Source organism: Brassica rapa, chromosome A02, assembly GCF_000309985.2.
Source record: "Brassica rapa cultivar Chiifu-401-42 chromosome A02, CAAS_Brap_v3.01, whole genome shotgun sequence".
Lineage (NCBI taxonomy): Eukaryota > Viridiplantae > Streptophyta > Magnoliopsida > Brassicales > Brassicaceae > Brassica > Brassica rapa.
The window spans coordinates 2,008,014-2,029,507 of NC_024796.2; the positions used below are offsets into that span (position 1 = coordinate 2,008,014).

Here is a 21,494-nt window from a genome sequence, read left to right on the forward strand (position 1 = left end):
AACAAAGCTCCGCGCTGCCGTTGTGGAATCCCAGGTCTTTTGGGTTGAGGTGACGGTTTCGAGTTTTTGAAGGTTGAGGTGGGTCGTGGATCAGATTTGGACCCGTGGGTCGCAGCGGTTGAGATCTCAAGAAGAGGAAGATCTCCGGCGACGGTTACGTTTGTTTGAAGAGGAGGTTAACGGTGGTTCTCGTCGTGCTTGTCTAGAGTTTCCGGTGGTTCATAGGCGGAAGAGATCTCGTTCAACAATTGAACTCTCCGACGGGAAGACAAGGCGTCGCAGAAGCCCGATGGCGCGGAGGCTCTGTAGGCTCGGAGTTCCGGCGAAAAGTTGTGATGGTGGAAAGCGTCGGTGGCTGTGCGAGGATGGGGCGACGAAGTTGAGGCGGGTGACACGTGGCGGGCGGATGAGCCAGATTCTTACACGTGTTCTGCTCCGCCTCCTTTCCGCGCGTCCAGAGCAAGCCCGGTGTAGCGTTTATGGGCCTTGGACCATGTTTCTTTTTTGGGCTTCAGCCGTTTTTTTTATGCCCATCTCTTATTTGGGTTTTGTGGGTTGTAAGCTGGTGAATTTGGGTTTCGGCCGTGGGCTAGGCCCATGTGATCAATATAATTTCAATTTGAGGAAAAAAAAAAAATAGTCTTTTTTTTTTGCCCTAGAGACCTATAGGATGTTTGAGCCGGCCCCTGCAATTATATATTCAAATTTTCAAAGATGCTGTTGCTTTAGTTGTGAAAAGTATACGTTGATGATGACATGAGGTGTCCAAATTGGTTCTTTGATATTTCTTTGTACGAACCATAACCACTATTTAGTATTTACAAACAACTAGAGTAACTCGTTATCGTCAACGATCATAAAAAAAACTATCCCAGGAATGTTCTCAAATTGTATTGTTGTTGGAATGTTTTAAATTTATTTATCTTTAAACTTGAAATAAGGGAAGTTTCTACAAATGGACACGTAGTTAAGCTTTGCAACAACTTCCATGCATGTAACGTAAGCTAATAGCCATGATGTAATGAATTGGATTAAAAGCAAAGAAATGTCGCTAGATAATGTAAAAAAGACAAAACAAATGTAAGTTTTGAATATGGATAGTACTGGTTTATTTATATTGCTTTGTGTATTTGAGTACACAATGTTACTATAAAACAGTATGCTTCTTTCTGCATGTGGACGTATATCTATATACTACATAAAATGTTGTCGGCAAAGATTCGTGAATTTAGGCATATGCATATCTATATAATCACAAGGTCCGTATAGTATTAGACTATTAGATTGATGAGTGATGGTGGCGAGATGGAGACATCAACACAATAGTTTATTATTTTTATTAACCAAATCTTAAGCTAAGCTTTAAAGCTGAGTAATTGCGTCACACGTGCCCTCATTTAATCAAAAATTAGGGAAACATTTTCATCAAACAACCACTGCATGGTTTCACTAAAATAAGTATACAGTCTTAAATTAAAGAGATCAGAAGTTTCCCCTCTGTTTTAAATAAAAAGTTGATCACGGAAATTATATCATAGGCAGCAAGGAAACTGCCTTTTAATTATAGTTTTTGTGATCAGTAGCCATAATGTGAACGTCGGATCGAAATAAATTTACTAGATTCATTAGTTTTTTATACAATACTTCAAATCATTATTTCAACGACACCAAATGTTCAAGTCTTACCCCGGGTGGGGGGGGGGGGGGGGGGGGGGGGGGGGGGGGGGGGGGGGGGGGGGGGTATATATTTGCTAAAATGGTATCCTGAATGTAAAGATTAAGAAATGTGGTTGGTGGGTTAATCATTAAAATATTTCCATGAAAAACATAGGATGAAAAATAATTCTATATAAATACAAAAGCTGGTGATAAAACGCCAAGAATGTAATGGTACTAATATGTGATCGTTACTCAACAAAGGATACTAAGTAGGTACGTTTATTCGGTACCTATTGCGCTGTTCCTTTTGGATTCATCTCCCTGTTGATCTCTAGATATTAAATTAAACAAACTCAAATGCGACTGAGTTGTTGCTTGCAATCAATCATACAATGTGAAACACATATATGTAAAATGTCACAAGCGTACAACACACTATGATTTAGAATATTCCATCGACTTTTCATTACTTATACAACCATCGAAGTTGATACATGATAAATCAATGAACGTTAACCATCAGTCACAGTTGATCAATCAGTCAACATGAAGCTGGTTTAAGAGATACTGCTTCTTTCTTCTTCTTTTTTTGAACAACCTGCTCTTTCTTCTGTTGTAGAAAATAAATTTTATTTTATTACATGTTTAAGAAGCTGATATCAATAATGTCTTTGTTTGTTTATATTTTTTTATCAATTTAATTATGATGCTCAGAATGGAGCATATAATAAATGTTACTTTAAAAATAAAAAGAAATTTGAAAGTTTTGGCCGGATTTATAATTAAGCAAAAGGGACTTATGGTTTTACGCTCTTGTTGGGTGCCAATGACACATACCAACTCGACAAGAAAACGACATGTGTGTTCTCACCCTCCAATGCGATGGGCCTTGTTTATTGCGTAGAAAACTACACGGTGTTCATGTTTTAAAAGGGGAGAAGACTAAGCATAAAAGGAAAGACGACAAAAATAAGTTGAAATCCAACGGCTGAAGATTCATCATCCTGTCTCGTAAAGTCAACAATATGAAAAAAAAAAAAAACAATATGCGGACTTTTTTCTAAAAACATGATTCTTTACTTTGGCCCCTGTACTATATATGCATCACTGTTATCCTAACCCTCTATTATAGTACCAAAAATTTACTTCATGGGGTTTGATTCGAAGGGAGAAAAATGAGTATTCTAAATTACTTTCTTCTTTATTTCTATTTTTGAGCATATTATTTCATAGGGATTGATATAAAATAGCATTAAATAAAAAAAATGAAGTAGCGTTTAATTTTCTTAAAATGCTTGTATAAAATGAAAACAGAAAAGAAAATTACAAATAGTGGAAAACGAGGGTGCCGACACGTTTTGGGTTTATAAATTGAAGTAGAAAAGTCGTAGTATCAATTGCAATGATTAAGAAAATATAGGGTGAGAATGTAATGTTTAGAAGGAGAAAGAATGATAAAACTGTCGGTCCCTTAACCAAGGGTTAGGCTGATCAGGGTATATAGTTAGTCCCTGTGATTATGGTTTTGCAGGTCCTACATTAAACCCGAGTCGACCGTCGGTGACTCAGTAACGAGTTTCCCTATATATATTTTTCTGAAGTAACAAGAAGTCTTCTATTTGTAAACAAGAAAAAAAACGAAGATAAGACATTTTTGTGAGAGAGAAGAGGGAAGGCCATGGAAAGAAGATAATAACTCTCTGCTTATATTGAAATATACAGAGGAGAAAGAGAGAGATGGGAGATTCAAGCGGTTCTGTCTCCATTGATATGGAGGCATTGTCTCCTAGACGACAGGTAAATTATCTTTACGATTATCTTTGTTTAAAGAGCTTATTGGATATGTTTAATACTTTAATATGTTCTGCATTCTTCGAGCAGCTGCTTTATTCCTCAAAAAACATTACTCATTTATGTGGATTTTAGTTTTAGATTATGCTAAGTGGTTTTTAGCAATTTCTTGAATCGTTTTGTGATAAAACAATGCTAGAAAATATTTCATGTTGCTTCATTACTATGTTTGGAGCTGAAACTGGAATGATCAATGATGCTTTTGTTGTGTCGGTAATAATATCCAAAACTACGAAATGTGTTGTCTCGATAATCTGATTCCACGTTTCTGCTTTACGTTTGATTTTTATTTTTATTTTTTTTGTTTGATTTCTACGTTGTATTTTCTTAGTGTCTTCCTCGATTCATACGCACTTTCATTTTGGAACGTGTGAGTGAATTTGTTGATATGATTCTTGTTTCTAATAGGAGATTCCAAGTATATATACAACTCTTCTAGGATCATTTTCCACGTTCCTTTCCTCATTGTTTCTAATATTTCTTAAGGATTTATTTATTTATTATCATTGCGAAATTCCATAATGAAGTTTTTGTTCTTCTATTGGTAGTTCAGATTTTTAATAATCTCTTTTGTTTGACCAATCCGTATTTGCTGGTTATGAGTATACGATTTTAATGGGAAACTTTGCTACTCTTATTTTACTTACTTCCTAAACAAGTAATATTACTCACAATGGAAATGAAGGCTATAGAACACATTATTTAATTTATGATGTACTAAAGAAATGTAGAGAGAGAAACAAAGGCGAAAAAGAGGCGAAAAAGTAGATCTAGATCTTCCCTCTCCGGTGTCCGGCGAGTTTTGCTGGCGCCGTGAGAGGGTGGGTTATTGTCCTAAGTTCTGTTTTATGAGGTTTGGTCGAGGTGTTGTGGTGGGTAAAGAGGGATCCACCAAGAAGTTTGTGATATTCTGGTGAGTTTATGTTTGGTTTGGGTTGTTTGTCGGTTCCTATCTGGTTTCTGGTACGCGGTGGTTGTATTCAGCCGGTTCAGATGTGGGTGCTTAAGCTTTCTTGGATCTGGTCAGACAACCTTCCAAACGAGGCATCAGATGTCAGAGATCTTCTGGTCATCTTCCTGTCAGCTTCTTTTCTTCTGGCTCTATTTTCCGGCGACCTGACTCCCGTGTTTCGGGCTTCGTCTCTGGCTTACAGTGGCTATCTTAGCACTATAAGGCTGGCTTTTGGCTCTGACGGTGTCCCTTTCTGTCCGGGAATCGTTGGCCTTTGTCTCGGATCAATCGTTTGAATATGAATCATGTTTCAGATTGGAAGTTTGCGTGAAGTGAAGTTGGAAACTTTGGTTTGGTCTGTTGAATACATTAGCGGCAGGTCCTCCTATATGGTTGCTTAATTGCTTTGTGAATGAGGAAGTCCAATCCTCTGTTTAATGGCTATGAGTAGTCTTTGGAATTCTTTTTTGGTATAGGTATGGCGACGGAAAGTGTATTAGTCGTAGACTCATAATCAGGGGTTGGTTTGATGATTGTGGGGGGTTTTTGTGGCCTGGGGGTGTTAGCCTTGTAATGGTTTGGAAACAATGTTTAAAGTTCAATATAATCTAACAGATGACTTAAAAAAAAAGGAAATGAAGGCTATAAGTGTGGTCTTCATCTATGCATGTTCTTACCTTTTCATTTATTTCGTACCCTTTCTTGGGTTGATAGGAGCACCTTGTGGAGACTACCTATGGCCCCGTATGTGTTGCCGTTTGTGGAGATCCAGATAAACCTGCTCTTATTACATATCCTGATCTAGCTCTTAATTGTAAGTCAGATACTTCTTCATCTCTACTTATCAAATAAGCCTTAACTTCAGTTGTACACTATTCAAAATAAAACTTTTGAATTGATGCTTGTTTTTAATATTTTGTTTTGTCATGTTGCAGATATGTTCTGTTTTCAAGGATTATTGTTTTGTCCAGAAGCTAGTTCCTTGTTACTCCACAACTTCTGCATATATCACATAAGTCCTCTAGGCCATGAGGTTGGTAACTCAAGTCTCATCTTTTTTTACAAACTTTTTTTTTTATTTTTCTGCTATTTACTGTTTTAACTGCTATTCCATTTCCTTGATAATACAATTCATGCTCCTTATTACATCTATTTTTCAAGAGTTATTGCAGTTGGGAGCTCCAGTGATCAGTGTTGATGCTCCTTTGCTCTCAGCTGATGACTTAGCTGACCAGATTATTGAGGTTCTTAACTATTTTGGGTAAGATTTCACCTCCTGCATAAGTTTTATCTGATCATTGTTTCATTAAGCTGCATATATTCTTTTATATCCTTATCTTGTTTTTTTTTCTTCGTTTTGTTCTAAATTCTTTTAACTTTATTTCTTATTGGCTCTTATCCAGACTTGGTGCAGTAATGTGTATGGGTGTCACAGCAGGAGCTTACATTCTGACCTTATTTGCTGTAAGTATTTTTTACCTACAGTAACAATACCTCTCTTACATATTATTCTATTGATATCATACTTAACTTTTCCTTGAAACTTAAATTCTTCTAGATGAAGTACAGGCAGAGAGTTCTGGGATTAATACTCGTCTCTCCACTGTGCCAAGCGCCTTCTTGGTCAGAATGGTTGTGCAACAAGGTTTGTTTCTTCCCAAAATGATAACTTCGTTGGTTCTCACTTGTGGCTATGACCTTGGTTATCAAACATTTCCATAATTTTATGCAGGTTATGTCTAATTTACTTTACTACTATGGCATGTGTGGAGTGGTTAAGGAATTGTTACTCAAACGGTACTTCAGCAAGGTATAGTCTCAGTTCTCTCATTCACCACTTAACAAATATGGTTCTGGTTTTAAAAAGTTTCTTATAAATAGCGTTTTGCATAAGACAGTTGATAATGTTTGACATATGATAGGAAGTTCGTGGTAATGCTCAAGTTCCAGAATCAGATATTGTTCAAGAATGCAGAAGAGTTAGTAATACCTTCCTTCTTTTTTTTTTTTTTTTTTTTTTTTGCAATTCTCTGATAACATTTTTCGAAGTAAAAATTTATATGTTGTGTTCTCTACTACCCAGTTACTTTGCGAGCGGCAGAGTACAAATGTATGGAGATTCCTTGAGGCAATCAACGGGTAACTATAGTTGATCTCTGTTGTTTTTCATTGTTAAGCTGAAAGTCTTATCTTATTGTATATTCTGGTTTGGTGTGAATACAGGAGAGTGGATCTTAGTGAAGGGTTAAGGAAACTGCAATGCAGAACTTTAATATTCATTGGTGAAAGTTCTGGTTACCACTCAGAGGCCGTTCACATGACCACCAAACTAGACAGACGATACGGCGCATTAGTCGAGGTATAATATAAATCCTCCATTCGTTTGAAAAATTATGTTTCAGAGCGTTCACACATATTAAAAAATATTTAAATTTTAATTATAAATGTATTATTTTTAATGATTAACTATTTACCACAATTTTTAGTCAAAACATGTATCATTTTAAAAAGGAGAGAGTACATCAATAGTATAATTTCTATTTTCCTTGTTAGCGGTTTGGCTCTAAACCATAGTTCTGTATATAAAATAGGTACAAGGAAGTGGGTCATTGGTGACTGAAGAACAACCTCAGGCGATGGTAATACCAATGGAATACTTTTTGATGGGATATGGCTTGTATCGTCCTACACAGAGCATAAGCCCAAGAAGTCCTTTGAGTCCAACCAGAATCTCCCCTGAGCTTCTCTCACCTGAAAACATGGGGTTGAAGCTCAAGCCGATTAAGACAAGACTCTCCCTATGACGACGCTGCCTTCTCTGCTACGGAAAATATTACAACATTATATACCTGATGATACACTACGTGAATCGCCATTATTATTTTGGAGTTTGAGCTGCTCTTGTGTTATGATTAAAGCTGTAGATATAGACAGAGATATTGATCATCTATATATAGAGAGAGCTAAGAGTTAAAAGAGGAATAAGGTAAGGGATTGATATATAGTAGAGAGAATACAGGTGTTTATGTTTTTGAGTTCTTTATAGTAGTTGTCTTCAGTGAGTTATGTCTGTACATTCGGTTGAATAATTATTTAAGGAAAAATCATCATAATATTTTATGTCAATTCCCAGTAACGGTGTTACTTTTCATGTTTTAATTGTTTTTTTTTTGTGTTTGCCTATTGTGCTTACATATTATACTAGGGAAGACTCTTTGCAGCTCAATATTCAGAATTCAGAAAGATTAAAGCAAGTTTTGAAATTTTCAGAATAACAAACTGAGAGATATGAATATTGATTAAATATTTTCATTACAGATTACAATGAAGGGACAGAAAAAAACAATACTAATTACAGGTGAAACATATGGTGAAAAAGGGCAGAGGTTAGTGGGTTCCAGGAAGCAAACAATGTTAGGGTCATTATATCATTTGCTAAAATGGTATCCTGAATGTAAAGATTAAGAAATGTGGTTGGTGGGTTAATCATTAAAATATTTCCATGAAAAACATAGGATGAAAAATAATTCTATATAAATACAAAAGCTGGTGATAAAACGCCAAGAATGTAATGGTACTAATATGTGATCGTTACTCAACAAAGGATACTAAGTAGGTACGTTTATTCGGTACCTATTGCGCTGTTCCTTTTGGATTCATCTCCCTGTTGATCTCTAGATATTAAATTAAACAAACTCAAATGCGACTGAGTTGTTGCTTGCAATCAATCATACAATGTGAAACACATATATGTAAAATGTCACAAGCGTACAACACACTATGATTTAGAATATTCCATCGACTTTTCATTACTTATACAACCATCGAAGTTGATACATGATAAATCAATGAACGTTAACCATCAGTCACAGTTGATCAATCAGTCAACATGAAGCTGGTTTAAGAGATACTGCTTCTTTCTTCTTCTTTTTTTGAACAACCTGCTCTTTCTTCTGTTGTAGAAAATAAATTTTATTTTATTACATGTTTAAGAAGCTGATATCAATAATGTCTTTGTTTGTTTATATTTTTTTATCAATTTAATTATGATGCTCAGAATGGAGCATATAATAAATGTTACTTTTAAAAATAAAAAGAAATTTGAAAGTTTTGGCCGGATTTATAATTAAGCAAAAGGGACTTATGGTTTTACGCTCTTGTTGGGTGCCAATGACACATACCAACTCGACAAGAAAACGACATGTGTGTTCTCACCCTCCAATGCGATGGGCCTTGTTTATTGCGTAGAAAACTACACGGTGTTCATGTTTTAAAAGGGGAGAAGACTAAGCATAAAAGGAAAGACGACAAAAATAAGTTGAAATCCAACGGCTGAAGATTCATCATCCTGTCTCGTAAAGTCAACAATATGAAAAAAAAAAAAAACAATATGCGGACTTTTTTCTAAAAACATGATTCTTTACTTTGGCCCCTGTACTATATATGCATCACTGTTATCCTAACCCTCTATTATAGTACCAAAAATTTACTTCATGGGGTTTGATTCGAAGGGAGAAAAATGAGTATTCTAAATTACTTTCTTCTTTATTTCTATTTTTGAGCATATTATTTCATAGGGATTGATATAAAATAGCATTAAATAAAAAAAATGAAGTAGCGTTTAATTTTCTTAAAATGCTTGTATAAAATGAAAACAGAAAAGAAAATTACAAATAGTGGAAAACGAGGGTGCCGACACGTTTTGGGTTTATAAATTGAAGTAGAAAAGTCGTAGTATCAATTGCAATGATTAAGAAAATATAGGGTGAGAATGTAATGTTTAGAAGGAGAAAGAATGATAAAACTGTCGGTCCCTTAACCAAGGGTTAGGCTGATCAGGGTATATAGTTAGTCCCTGTGATTATGGTTTTGCAGGTCCTACATTAAACCCGAGTCGACCGTCGGTGACTCAGTAACGAGTTTCCCTATATATATTTTTCTGAAGTAACAAGAAGTCTTCTATTTGTAAACAAGAAAAAAAACGAAGATAAGACATTTTTGTGAGAGAGAAGAGGGAAGGCCATGGAAAGAAGATAATAACTCTCTGCTTATATTGAAATATACAGAGGAGAAAGAGAGAGATGGGAGATTCAAGCGGTTCTGTCTCCATTGATATGGAGGCATTGTCTCCTAGACGACAGGTAAATTATCTTTACGATTATCTTTGTTTAAAGAGCTTATTGGATATGTTTAATACTTTAATATGTTCTGCATTCTTCGAGCAGCTGCTTTATTCCTCAAAAAACATTACTCATTTATGTGGATTTTAGTTTTAGATTATGCTAAGTGGTTTTTAGCAATTTCTTGAATCGTTTTGTGATAAAACAATGCTAGAAAATATTTCATGTTGCTTCATTACTATGTTTGGAGCTGAAACTGGAATGATCAATGATGCTTTTGTTGTGTCGGTAATAATATCCAAAACTACGAAATGTGTTGTCTCGATAATCTGATTCCACGTTTCTGCTTTACGTTTGATTTTTATTTTTATTTTTTTGTTTGATTTCTACGTTGTATTTTCTTAGTGTCTTCCTCGATTCATACGCACTTTCATTTTGGAACGTGTGAGTGAATTTGTTGATATGATTCTTGTTTCTAATAGGAGATTCCAAGTATATATACAACTCTTCTAGGATCATTTTCCACGTTCCTTTCCTCATTGTTTCTAATATTTCTTAAGGATTTATTTATTTATTATCATTGCGAAATTCCATAATGAAGTTTTTGTTCTTCTATTGGTAGTTCAGATTTTTAATAATCTCTTTTGTTTGACCAATCCGTATTTGCTGGTTATGAGTATACGATTTTAATGGGAAACTTTGCTACTCTTATTTTACTTACTTCCTAAACAAGTAATATTACTCACAATGGAAATGAAGGCTATAGAACACATTATTTAATTTATGATGTACTAAAGAAATGTAGAGAGAGAAACAAAGGCGAAAAAGAGGCGAAAAAGTAGATCTAGATCTTCCCTCTCCGGTGTCCGGCGAGTTTTGCTGGCGCCGTGAGAGGGTGGGTTATTGTCCTAAGTTCTGTTTTATGAGGTTTGGTCGAGGTGTTGTGGTGGGTAAAGAGGGATCCACCAAGAAGTTTGTGATATTCTGGTGAGTTTATGTTTGGTTTGGGTTGTTTGTCGGTTCCTATCTGGTTTCTGGTACGCGGTGGTTGTATTCAGCCGGTTCAGATGTGGGTGCTTAAGCTTTCTTGGATCTGGTCAGACAACCTTCCAAACGAGGCATCAGATGTCAGAGATCTTCTGGTCATCTTCCTGTCAGCTTCTTTTCTTCTGGCTCTATTTCCGGCGACCTGACTCCCGTGTTTCGGGCTTCGTCTCTGGCTTACAGTGGCTATCTTAGCACTATAAGGCTGGCTTTTGGCTCTGACGGTGTCCCTTTCTGTCCGGGAATCGTTGGCCTTTGTCTCGGATCAATCGTTTGAATATGAATCATGTTTCAGATTGGAAGTTTGCGTGAAGTGAAGTTGGAAACTTTGGTTTGGTCTGTTGAATACATTAGCGGCAGGTCCTCCTATATGGTTGCTTAATTGCTTTGTGAATGAGGAAGTCCAATCCTCTGTTTAATGGCTATGAGTAGTCTTTGGAATTCTTTTTTGGTATAGGTATGGCGACGGAAAGTGTATTAGTCGTAGACTCATAATCAGGGGTTGGTTTGATGATTGTGGGGGGTTTTTGTGGCCTGGGGGTGTTAGCCTTGTAATGGTTTGGAAACAATGTTTAAAGTTCAATATAATCTAACAGATGACTTAAAAAAAAAGGAAATGAAGGCTATAAGTGTGGTCTTCATCTATGCATGTTCTTACCTTTTCATTTATTTCGTACCCTTTCTTGGGTTGATAGGAGCACCTTGTGGAGACTACCTATGGCCCCGTATGTGTTGCCGTTTGTGGAGATCCAGATAAACCTGCTCTTATTACATATCCTGATCTAGCTCTTAATTGTAAGTCAGATACTTCTTCATCTCTACTTATCAAATAAGCCTTAACTTCAGTTGTACACTATTCAAAATAAAACTTTTGAATTGATGCTTGTTTTTAATATTTTGTTTTGTCATGTTGCAGATATGTTCTGTTTTCAAGGATTATTGTTTTGTCCAGAAGCTAGTTCCTTGTTACTCCACAACTTCTGCATATATCACATAAGTCCTCTAGGCCATGAGGTTGGTAACTCAAGTCTCATCTTTTTTTACAAACTTTTTTTTTTATTTTTCTGCTATTTTACTGTTTTAACTGCTATTCCATTTCCTTGATAATACAATTCATGCTCCTTATTACATCTATTTTTCAAGAGTTATTGCAGTTGGGAGCTCCAGTGATCAGTGTTGATGCTCCTTTGCTCTCAGCTGATGACTTAGCTGACCAGATTATTGAGGTTCTTAACTATTTTGGGTAAGATTTCACCTCCTGCATAAGTTTTATCTGATCATTGTTTCATTAAGCTGCATATATTCTTTTTATATCCTTATCTTGTTTTTTTTTTCTTCGTTTTGTTCTAAATTCTTTTAACTTTATTTCTTATTGGCTCTTATCCAGACTTGGTGCAGTAATGTGTATGGGTGTCACAGCAGGAGCTTACATTCTGACCTTATTTGCTGTAAGTATTTTTTACCTACAGTAACAATACCTCTCTTACATATTATTCTATTTGATATCATACTTAACTTTTCCTTGAAACTTAAATTCTTCTAGATGAAGTACAGGCAGAGAGTTCTGGGATTAATACTCGTCTCTCCACTGTGCCAAGCGCCTTCTTGGTCAGAATGGTTGTGCAACAAGGTTTGTTTCTTCCCAAAATGATAACTTCGTTGGTTCTCACTTGTGGCTATGACCTTGGTTATCAAACATTTCCATAATTTTATGCAGGTTATGTCTAATTTACTTTACTACTATGGCATGTGTGGAGTGGTTAAGGAATTGTTACTCAAACGGTACTTCAGCAAGGTATAGTCTCAGTTCTCTCATTCACCACTTAACAAATATGGTTCTGGTTTTAAAAAGTTTCTTATAAATAGCGTTTTGCATAAGACAGTTGATAATGTTTGACATATGATAGGAAGTTCGTGGTAATGCTCAAGTTCCAGAATCAGATATTGTTCAAGAATGCAGAAGAGTTAGTAATACCTTCCTTCTTTTTTTTTTTTTTTTTTTTTTGCAATTCTCTGATAACATTTTTTCGAAGTAAAAATTTATATGTTGTGTTCTCTACTACCCAGTTACTTTGCGAGCGGCAGAGTACAAATGTATGGAGATTCCTTGAGGCAATCAACGGGTAACTATAGTTGATCTCTGTTGTTTTTCATTGTTAAGCTGAAAGTCTTATCTTATTGTATATTCTGGTTTGGTGTGAATACAGGAGAGTGGATCTTAGTGAAGGGTTAAGGAAACTGCAATGCAGAACTTTAATATTCATTGGTGAAAGTTCTGGTTACCACTCAGAGGCCGTTCACATGACCACCAAACTAGACAGACGATACGGCGCATTAGTCGAGGTATAATATAAATCCTCCATTCGTTTGAAAAATTATGTTTCAGAGCGTTCACACATATTAAAAAATATTTAAATTTTAATTATAAATGTATTATTTTTAATGATTAACTATTTACCACAATTTTTAGTCAAAACATGTATCATTTTAAAAAGGAGAGAGTACATCAATAGTATAATTTCTATTTTCCTTGTTAGCGGTTTGGCTCTAAACCATAGTTCTGTATATAAAATAGGTACAAGGAAGTGGGTCATTGGTGACTGAAGAACAACCTCAGGCGATGGTAATACCAATGGAATACTTTTTGATGGGATATGGCTTGTATCGTCCTACACAGAGCATAAGCCCAAGAAGTCCTTTGAGTCCAACCAGAATCTCCCCTGAGCTTCTCTCACCTGAAAACATGGGGTTGAAGCTCAAGCCGATTAAGACAAGACTCTCCCTATGACGACGCTGCCTTCTCTGCTACGGAAAATATTACAACATTATATACCTGATGATACACTACGTGAATCGCCATTATTATTTTGGAGTTTGAGCTGCTCTTGTGTTATGATTAAAGCTGTAGATATAGACAGAGATATTGATCATCTATATATAGAGAGAGCTAAGAGTTAAAAGAGGAATAAGGTAAGGGATTGATATATAGTAGAGAGAATACAGGTGTTTATGTTTTTGAGTTCTTTATAGTAGTTGTCTTCAGTGAGTTATGTCTGTACATTCGGTTGAATAATTATTTAAGGAAAAATCATCATAATATTTTATGTCAATTCCCAGTAACGGTGTTACTTTTCATGTTTTAATTGTTTTTTTTTTGTGTTTGCCTATTGTGCTTACATATTATACTAGGGAAGACTCTTTGCAGCTCAATATTCAGAATTCAGAAAGATTAAAGCAAGTTTTGAAATTTTCAGAATAACAAACTGAGAGATATGAATATTGATTAAATATTTTCATTACAGATTACAATGAAGGGACAGAAAAAAACAATACTAATTACAGGTGAAACATATGGTGAAAAAGGGCAGAGGTTAGTGGGTTCCAGGAAGCAAACAATGTTAGGGTTCCACATAGATTTTTTGTGTGACAAAACTTTACATGAGAAGAAAACATTGTGGTTTTAGGAGTTGTGGGATTGGCGTGACATCAGTATCATTCGTTGCTTAGGACTTTCTGATCTTACTATTTCTCCTTTCTGCTCAAAACCAAAACCAAAGCATTGTTTATTTAGTTATTATTATTACATATAAACGCAGAAATAACATAACATTCAAGACCAAGCTTTACCTCTACAGAAGTGTCTGGAGAAAACCACCTTAACAGTACTCCAAGATGCACAACCGCTGGTATCACTTTGAACACCAGAGGTGTTGTAACCTTCTCAAACCAAAACCAACTCAGCTACTTGAAAACACATATATAGAGAGTAAATGATCTGATCATACCAGGCTAAGTGCGGTTGTCCCCAGGAGAAGCAAGTAGAGTTTCCCCTGATAATGTTTCAAACCTTTTAATATACATTATACTCTTAAATACTATCCAACCAGAAGCTGTTTCGTTACTTACCTCGATAAGGTGAAGATTGGAGGCACGGCTGAGTAGTACAAAGGCAAACTCCCCTATCTGAGCCAGAGATATTCCAACCTGTGCCAATTTAACTAAGGTTAGTTGAATCACGGAAGCAAACATGATCGTAAGTATGGTTTGGAATAAATATTTTTCTTACCAGAAGAGCCGTTTTGTTGCTGTATCCAAATCCCTTGACAACTGTTGTAACTATAGTTGTCTTTATGATGATTACTAATATTACAGAAGCTAACAGTATATCCACATGTGTCCAAAGAAAATGGACATTAACCAACATCCCAATGCTGGCTAGGAAAAGAGCAGCAAATAAGTTACGGATTGGTTCTATCTGCAGCAAAAATATAAAAGCACCTGCGTCGTCAGGCTATGGAGTCTTTAAGGAGTTAACATCAGATACTTATCAACTGATTAGTATGGTCAAAACTTACTTGCTCCAACGTATGTTCAGCGAGATCAGTAGTTGATATCATGACCCCTGCGGCAAAAGAACCTAGTTCAAGACTTAACCCCAGCTTATCACTACACTGAAAAAACATAAATCCCCAAGTCAAACAGATATGTTGACAGCAGAGTTCTCATTTTTATTAGAAAATGTAGGAGAAGTAATGAACAAATGAGAATCCTGATGAACACACAAAGATAAAGTAGACTCACCCAGGCTACGAGTAGGCAAAACGCAACAGCAGCTAACTGATAGAGTTCATTTGTCTGATCAATGAAGAAAAAAGATTAGGTTAATAATCTACAAACTTAATTTTAATGGACAGAAAATGTAGGAAAATCATGTACCTGTGATGATAAGCTGACCATTAGCTTCAGCAACCAAGGAATGCATGTCCGTGATAATATTGTCAAAACAGCCAAAAACGAAAGCAACACAACCACCCTTTTATAAAAGAAAAAAAAAAGTATGATTAACATTGATACTTAGAATACGCTTTAGGAGCAGTTAACTTTTATGAGTCTTTTCCTCACACTTTTGCCATTGACAACACTCCCTCAAGAACACCAGAGTTTCCTCCAAGAACTGGAAGCAATGCAAACAGCAAACCCACAGCACAATCCTAAAAACATATGCTAAAATCAAAACTCCAAATCATTTTGGAAAAAGAGAGCAATACTCTAACCACTGAGTTAAATAGGCTATTTATCACGGTAAAAGAGAAGGTAAGATGATACTTATCACATCGATTAGATTATAAATCCAATTTTTATTTCTAAGCAACAGCGAAGTCTACTTACTGCTAGGCAAAATGAATATACGAAACTCAAAATGATATAACACTATACAGTCTAGAAAGGCAATGGACGTAACATGGTGATGAAAAGAATAATCAGATACCTGAAGAATAAGGGTTCCAATAGTAACTTGGCCATGAATAGAATTAGTTGAATTTTTTTCCATGAGAAACTTCAGCACCTATAATAGTTTCAAGGCAGACACACAAGATGAACATAAGAAAACAACAATAGTAAAAAAAAAAAAAATCTTACTGATAAGGTTATAACAGAGTTACATAGTACACTGAAATTACCACAGCAGTTGATGACATTGATAAAAATGCTCCAACAAATACTCCCTCTGAGTGTTTACCACCACATAACTGCAAACAAGACCAATTGAAAACATGTCACAAAGAGTATAACTGGAGAAGGTTTAGAGTGTATATACGTGATAAAAATGACTCACCGACACTGTGATTCCACACAAGAACATGAAAAGAAGAATTTGAAGAAGGCCTCCAAGAACAGCAACTGATCTAACCACTCGAAGCTACATAGTAAGAGGGAAAGGTCCTTAAAAGAGTTGGTTATACTGAACTTTTATTTTAACACTAAGCAAACCAAAGACGTTGATCTCACCTTAGCAGTGGAGAACTCTAGACCCAATGCAAAGAGCAGAAACACCACACCAAATTGAGCTACTGTTTCAACCTATATACCAAAATAAAAGCGCAGAAACACACGTAAGAGCACATATATGCATATATAAACATTCTTCATCTCACCTGGACCATCTCACTGATGAAGTTCAAACCTCCAGGGCCGATGATAGATCCTGCTAGTAAATAGCCAGTTATCACCTGCATTAAGTACAAAGTGATTCACAACAGTCAGAAGACCGAGACATTATATACTGAAACCTAAATTATATTAACAGAGACAAAGAGTAGAACAAAATAAATTCGGACCGGCTGTCCAGCACAAGCAAAGGCGATACCACCACAAGTTGCAGATACAATAACAACCACCAAGTCTGATATCAATCTATATGCCACAGGAAAAGCAAAAAAAAAATCAGATTACTAACTCAGAATATTAATAGAATATCATATTGAAACAAGAAACTTGCCTCAAGTCTAGCTGCAATACTGGATACTTGGATTTGAAATTGGATATGATGAAGACATTGTCCTAGACAAAATACCAAAAAAATTGCCATGTAAGAACAAATACAACAGAACCAAACTAATATATAACTTACTTTTCGATCAATGAGAGTTGGAGTGTCCTCAGCTCTGTTTTCATTGTCCAAGTTGAAGACATCATGGAGTTGAAACCGCCTAAAGAGGAAAATTAGATAACACTTTGAAACATTATAGAATGTCATATAAGAAAGTTCTAGAGAGAGAGAACAAGAAGTAGAAACTGAATATTGTACTTGTCCTCTTTTGTCTCGTTTTTCTTTGTTGACTTTACTCTGGCTACAGTTTCCAAAACTGCCTGATCACCACAAGGTACAACAACAACAAAGCTCACATTTAGATACTCAAATGATACACAAACCAGTGATTATAACAAAACCTGCTGTCCAGCAACACTGTTGTTGAAGCTTCCAGGATCAGCCACTGCCAATTGTATAACCACAAGATAAGATTATTTGGCCTTTCTAAAAGTAGAAGCTAACAAGAAGACAAGATCTAGACACACTTTCCATTTCAGGAAACGCATGTCTTTATTCTTGATCTTGAAGATGCATATTATTCCACATTGGACTAAGTTACGGATCCAGTTCAATATATATACCTTCAGTCTGGTCGCTTTCATTGAACTCTTTCTCGAGAGCACGATCAATGATGTCAGCGAAGCTGCCTTCCTTAGGCTTACCAGTAGAAGAAGTGTTGAGAGATGCTACGGAGGAGTTGGCGACGGCTTCCTCCTCTAACAGATCGGGATCAGAGAGAGAAAGAGAGAAACAGAGGAAGAATGAGAGTAAGAGGAGAGTGAGTTCAAAGGAGAGCAAGGATCTACTTCTACTTCTTCCTTCCACCACCATGGCAGAACTGAATCTAGATTAAACCGAGGAAGAAGAACACCGTCGCGAGTGGTTAGGGGTGATCCAGAGTGCGCAAGTGGGGAGAGAGAGAGAAGAAAGTGACAGTGGGAAGAGCGGGGAAAGAGAGATATTGCAATGGTCAACAACTTAGTCCATACATACACAACATAACAAGAAGATGTGATCAGTATTATTATATCTTAATATATTACTACATACAATATCGGATGTTGTGTTGTTTTCTTGTAATAAACAAGTTGCAGGGACCATGTGGAAGATGAATGATAATGGGCTTCGTTGGCGATATTGATTTCGATTTCGATTTATAGGACAAAACATGATGTTACATATATATTTTCAACTTTTTGGATATTGTTTGGCTAAGATGTCCACGCCATACTCAATATAACTCTTTTTATATGGTTTATTGTTTTTCTGAATTTCATACAAATATGTTCGTACTCAGTGAGAGCCTCGTCACCCGTGTGATGGCTAGTGCGTTAGCTTTTTGTATGTTCCAAAATCCAAAGACTTGTTTACTAATTTTGAAATCTACATATTTCTTTTTTTTTTTACTTTGGCTTCATAGGATGATTTCGCCAAATCATTTTCGAATATAACTTGTATTTTTCTGCTACTTCAGCTCAAACACCATTGATTTTAAAATTCTTTATGAACAAATAAAAAAAACATGTGTCAATCTAAAGCTACATTATCATTTTAAACTCTAGTAATTTCAACTTAATGAAACTTTTGTTAATATACAACATGGCTTGTTTCAAGCATTTTTGTTTTCCATTGCAACTCTCTGGAAATCTTTGTTAGACTTTGCTTTCAAACTTTGGAAGGCCCCAAAATATGGAGCTTGAGCAAAAAAGAAAAAAAAAACTTTCAGGTAATTTATTGTAATCATCTAAGCCCGAGTGAACAACATGCTCTTTTCATTGCTTAGAGTTGATTCTGTATTGATCTCGAATTTGCTAAGTATACATAAAGAGGAAAAATAAATAAAAGATGTTTGAAAAAACAAAATAAATGCTAGCTACACGCTATACCAACCAGTGGGACCAGATTATACAGCTGGTGATTGATCAAAACAGAGACAAAACAGAGCTTTACATAGTGAGATATGTGTTCCAAGCAACTTTGTATGCCATATGGAGGGAACGTAATCAACGTCGGCATGGAGAAAGTCCACTATCCCCGAGTCAGCTCATTCAGCTGGTGGACAAAAACGTTCGTAATAGGCTGTCTTCCATCCGCGCCCGAGCGCACACGGGAGGTTTAGTTCTATGGTTTGCAACGAGATAGGTTATAGATAGGTTTGAGTTTAAAAAAAATTTCTATCCCAATGTAACACAAAGTGTAAAACAGCTTTTTGTTTGAATTAATTTAACATTCTTTCAAAAAAAAAAAAAAAAAAAAGAAAAAACAAAATAAAAAACAAATAGAAGATATGTTTGCTATTTATATGGAAATGTTTATGATTATTGATCCTCATAAATCGGGAAGTAGTTAGTACCACCAATCCAAGCCAGTTTCAATGCGTCTTCGTAAAGCCTTTGGCCTTTATCATCCCTTGTGATCTTCCTTATATATAACCCTTCTCTCTTCACCACCCAAATGCACTCTTCCTCCTGATCATCGCATTCGTACCTGAATTTTCTCTCACCAGCAAAAACAGTTGCGACCTGCCCATCAGGCGAGCCAAAGCCGACGAAGAACCTGCACTGAAAGTACGTGTACATGAACGGTAACTTGATGTATACCGCCTTGAACGACCAGCTTTTGGATTCTCCTGGTTTGAGAGCATGCAAGCCTAGATCGTTGGTAGTTGACCAACATTCAAACGAGAGTTGTCGGTTTCTTCCCGGGAATTTGGTTATCTCGTTTCTTACCTCAAACCGGGCTGCTGATGTGGTGGATGGAACATAGGTTGATGCAATGAGAAGACACCATGTGAATGCGGTGGCTAAACGGAAACTTGATCCGATCTTGAACCCGGACCCCATAGCTCTCTTGAATAGTTTTGTTTTTCTTAATTTTGTTTTTGTGACTTATATGTAAACGAAAGTGGTTGTTTGTTTTGGATGTTTATGTTCGATGAGCTTTCTTTTCCCCTTTTCATCGGTTTAGTTTTGTAAGAAATCTAACTAAATAACAAACTTCTGGTAATATTTAATTTTCTTCTTTAAAATTTTTCCATGGGGTTGTAATTTTAGAATATATATGTTGTATTTTGTAAGGGTGGTTAAATCCAGCTTTTGATTGAGGTTTTGTGAAAGTTTTTTTTCACAAAATTTATGTAATTGATAAATAATTTTTAAGGAGTTGAATATTTTTCTTTCTGTTTAGGATATATAATTTTTTTGGATGTGAAAAACTGAAATCAGATCGTTTCTTATTTTCTAATTTTTGAGTTAGTCTTAGGCTCTTGGCGAAGCTACACGTACCAACGTAGGTAAAACGCTAACACCATTTTAGGAACGCATGCATGATCTTTGGTCAAGTAGTAAAGCTAGGATGACACAAGGATGCTCCTCATTCCGATTTCTTGATTTAGCTCTGTTTTGTTTGTTGTGTAGTGAACTCTTGTGTATGTTTTTATTAATAAATCGGCACAAGTTTGTAGGCTTAGGTAACAGATCGACATGTGACGATGAAATCTATTTGAATGGTGGAGAGTACACCGTTAAGAGTTAAGACTTATCTATTCCGCGTTGTTATAGTAGTGCTTAAGTATAAACTAGTGCAACTGAGCCTAACCAAGCATATGATAAACTGATTATGTTAAAACTGAAGTTTATTTAAAAAGTGTATATAGCAAAAAATACAATACAAATTCCCTTATATTTCTTTCATCCAAAACGGAACCAAATATATTGAATTCATTTACATCACTTACAAATGAATTAATTTATCAATAATTTAATGTACTGGCACTCCAAGGATCCGAATCAAGAATGATTCTGCTTACTACGGTTCAAATCTCTCAACTGATGCGGTGACCAAGGCGTCCACGGCTCAATTAGCTTCTCAACAGGCCTAGACAGCTCAACAATCCCTCCAAAGGGATAATACAACTCGTAACCAATGAAATAAATCCCGTTACGTCTAATAGCGTACTTGCATGTCTGCCCCTCGCATAGAATAGCCGTAGTGGACAACGTCTCGATCTCAACATTAGCAGTTCCTAGCCTCGACCTGAACTCACAGTTGTGGACCATCACGCCGTTACCAAACTGAGGAACTTCGAAGCTCCAACGAAACTCGGAAGATGGTTGCGACTTGTGCCATCCGAGGTCTTTCTTTGAGGATCGGCAGTGGTAGAAAACGGAAGGTTTTTTGAAGTTGTACATTTCGTTTTTTATTAGTATGGAAAAATCAACGTCTCCTTTCTCGGCTGAGTTTCCCGCTAGAATGATTGCTTGGGACACAAGGCACCATATTATTAGGGTTTTCATTTTTTTCAGCCGTTTCTTGTTTAAAGGTCCTCTCTCTGATGTTCAATATTTAAAATGAGAAGAAAAAAATTAGAATTTATTGAAACGGTTTGGACAATTTTAGAAATCGCGTAACCGTGTGTTATAAGCTATAAATTTGCTGTCTTTGTCATAATACTAATCTGTGTTTTGACTTAGATGTTCCTATCACAGTTGACTTG

At 35.9% G+C, this 21,494-nt stretch overlaps 5 protein-coding genes across 10 annotated transcripts; 2 read left to right on the forward strand and 3 right to left on the reverse strand.

Annotated features, from left to right (window-relative positions):
* The first annotated feature begins 3,203 nt into the window (after window positions 1–3,203).
* On the forward strand, window positions 3,204–7,582 carry LOC103849015 (protein NDL2-like). Of its 3 annotated transcripts, none has more exons than XR_004455755.1 (11): window positions 3,204–3,456; window positions 5,177–5,276; window positions 5,398–5,495; window positions 5,635–5,723; window positions 5,866–5,926; window positions 6,021–6,107; window positions 6,195–6,272; window positions 6,389–6,441; window positions 6,546–6,601; window positions 6,686–6,821; window positions 7,054–7,582. XR_004455755.1 is itself a non-coding variant. In XM_033286035.1 (11 exons), exons 1-11 carry the CDS (start codon window positions 3,397–3,399, stop codon window positions 7,264–7,266), a joined length of 1,035 nt encoding a protein of 344 aa, XP_033141926.1. In that variant the 5' UTR covers window positions 3,204–3,396; the 3' UTR covers window positions 7,267–7,582. The 3 variants fall into 3 exon arrangements, 2 of the variants coding, with proteins under 2 accessions (XP_033141926.1, XP_033141927.1); XM_033286035.1 differs by having other exon boundaries at window positions 6,385–6,441; XM_033286036.1 differs by lacking the exon at window positions 3,204–3,456 and adding an exon at window positions 3,563–4,938 and having other exon boundaries at window positions 6,385–6,441.
* Window positions 7,583–7,731: 149 nt separating this feature from the next.
* LOC103850795 (K(+) efflux antiporter 6) lies at window positions 7,732–18,098 on the reverse strand. 2 transcript variants are annotated; one of them, XR_004455754.1, is made up of 21 exons: window positions 17,581–18,098; window positions 17,359–17,402; window positions 17,216–17,277; window positions 17,039–17,117; window positions 16,907–16,968; window positions 16,746–16,821; window positions 16,563–16,637; window positions 16,417–16,488; window positions 16,244–16,327; window positions 16,089–16,157; window positions 15,896–15,973; window positions 15,529–15,617; window positions 15,343–15,439; window positions 15,208–15,261; window positions 14,982–15,077; window positions 14,693–14,881; window positions 14,533–14,610; window positions 14,412–14,456; window positions 14,254–14,343; window positions 14,024–14,161; window positions 7,732–7,875 (listed from the first exon to the last, which is right to left on the reverse strand). XR_004455754.1 is itself a non-coding variant. In XM_009127583.3 (20 exons), exons 1-20 carry the CDS (start codon window positions 17,828–17,830, stop codon window positions 14,087–14,089), a joined length of 1,764 nt encoding a protein of 587 aa, XP_009125831.1. In that variant the 5' UTR covers window positions 17,831–18,098; the 3' UTR covers window positions 13,883–14,086. The 2 variants fall into 2 exon arrangements, 1 of the variants encoding a protein (XP_009125831.1); XM_009127583.3 differs by lacking the exon at window positions 7,732–7,875 and having other exon boundaries at window positions 13,883–14,161.
* LOC103850794 (protein NDL2) lies at window positions 9,351–13,730 on the forward strand. 3 transcript variants are annotated; one of them, XR_004455756.1, is made up of 11 exons: window positions 9,351–9,603; window positions 11,322–11,421; window positions 11,543–11,640; window positions 11,781–11,869; window positions 12,014–12,074; window positions 12,170–12,256; window positions 12,344–12,421; window positions 12,538–12,590; window positions 12,694–12,749; window positions 12,834–12,969; window positions 13,202–13,730. XR_004455756.1 is itself a non-coding variant. In XM_009127582.3 (11 exons), exons 1-11 carry the CDS (start codon window positions 9,544–9,546, stop codon window positions 13,412–13,414), a joined length of 1,035 nt encoding a protein of 344 aa, XP_009125830.1. In that variant the 5' UTR covers window positions 9,351–9,543; the 3' UTR covers window positions 13,415–13,730. The 3 variants fall into 3 exon arrangements, 2 of the variants coding, with proteins under 2 accessions (XP_009125830.1, XP_033141928.1); XM_009127582.3 differs by having other exon boundaries at window positions 12,534–12,590; XM_033286037.1 differs by lacking the exon at window positions 9,351–9,603 and adding an exon at window positions 10,019–11,083 and having other exon boundaries at window positions 12,534–12,590.
* A 92-nt stretch (window positions 18,099–18,190) lies between the features above and the next one.
* LOC103850797 (S-protein homolog 13) lies at window positions 18,191–20,309 on the reverse strand. Its single transcript, XM_009127584.3, has 2 exons — window positions 20,288–20,309; window positions 18,191–19,886 (listed from the first exon to the last, which is right to left on the reverse strand). Exons 1-2 carry the CDS (start codon window positions 20,307–20,309, stop codon window positions 19,318–19,320), a joined length of 591 nt encoding a protein of 196 aa, XP_009125832.2. The 3' UTR covers window positions 18,191–19,317.
* LOC103851224 lies at window positions 19,886–21,480 on the reverse strand. Its single transcript, XM_033286039.1, has one exon. The coding sequence runs from the start codon at window positions 21,292–21,294 to the stop codon at window positions 20,788–20,790; it is 507 nt and encodes a 168-aa protein (XP_033141930.1). The 5' UTR covers window positions 21,295–21,480; the 3' UTR covers window positions 19,886–20,787.
* Window positions 21,481–21,494: the final 14 nt, after the last annotated feature.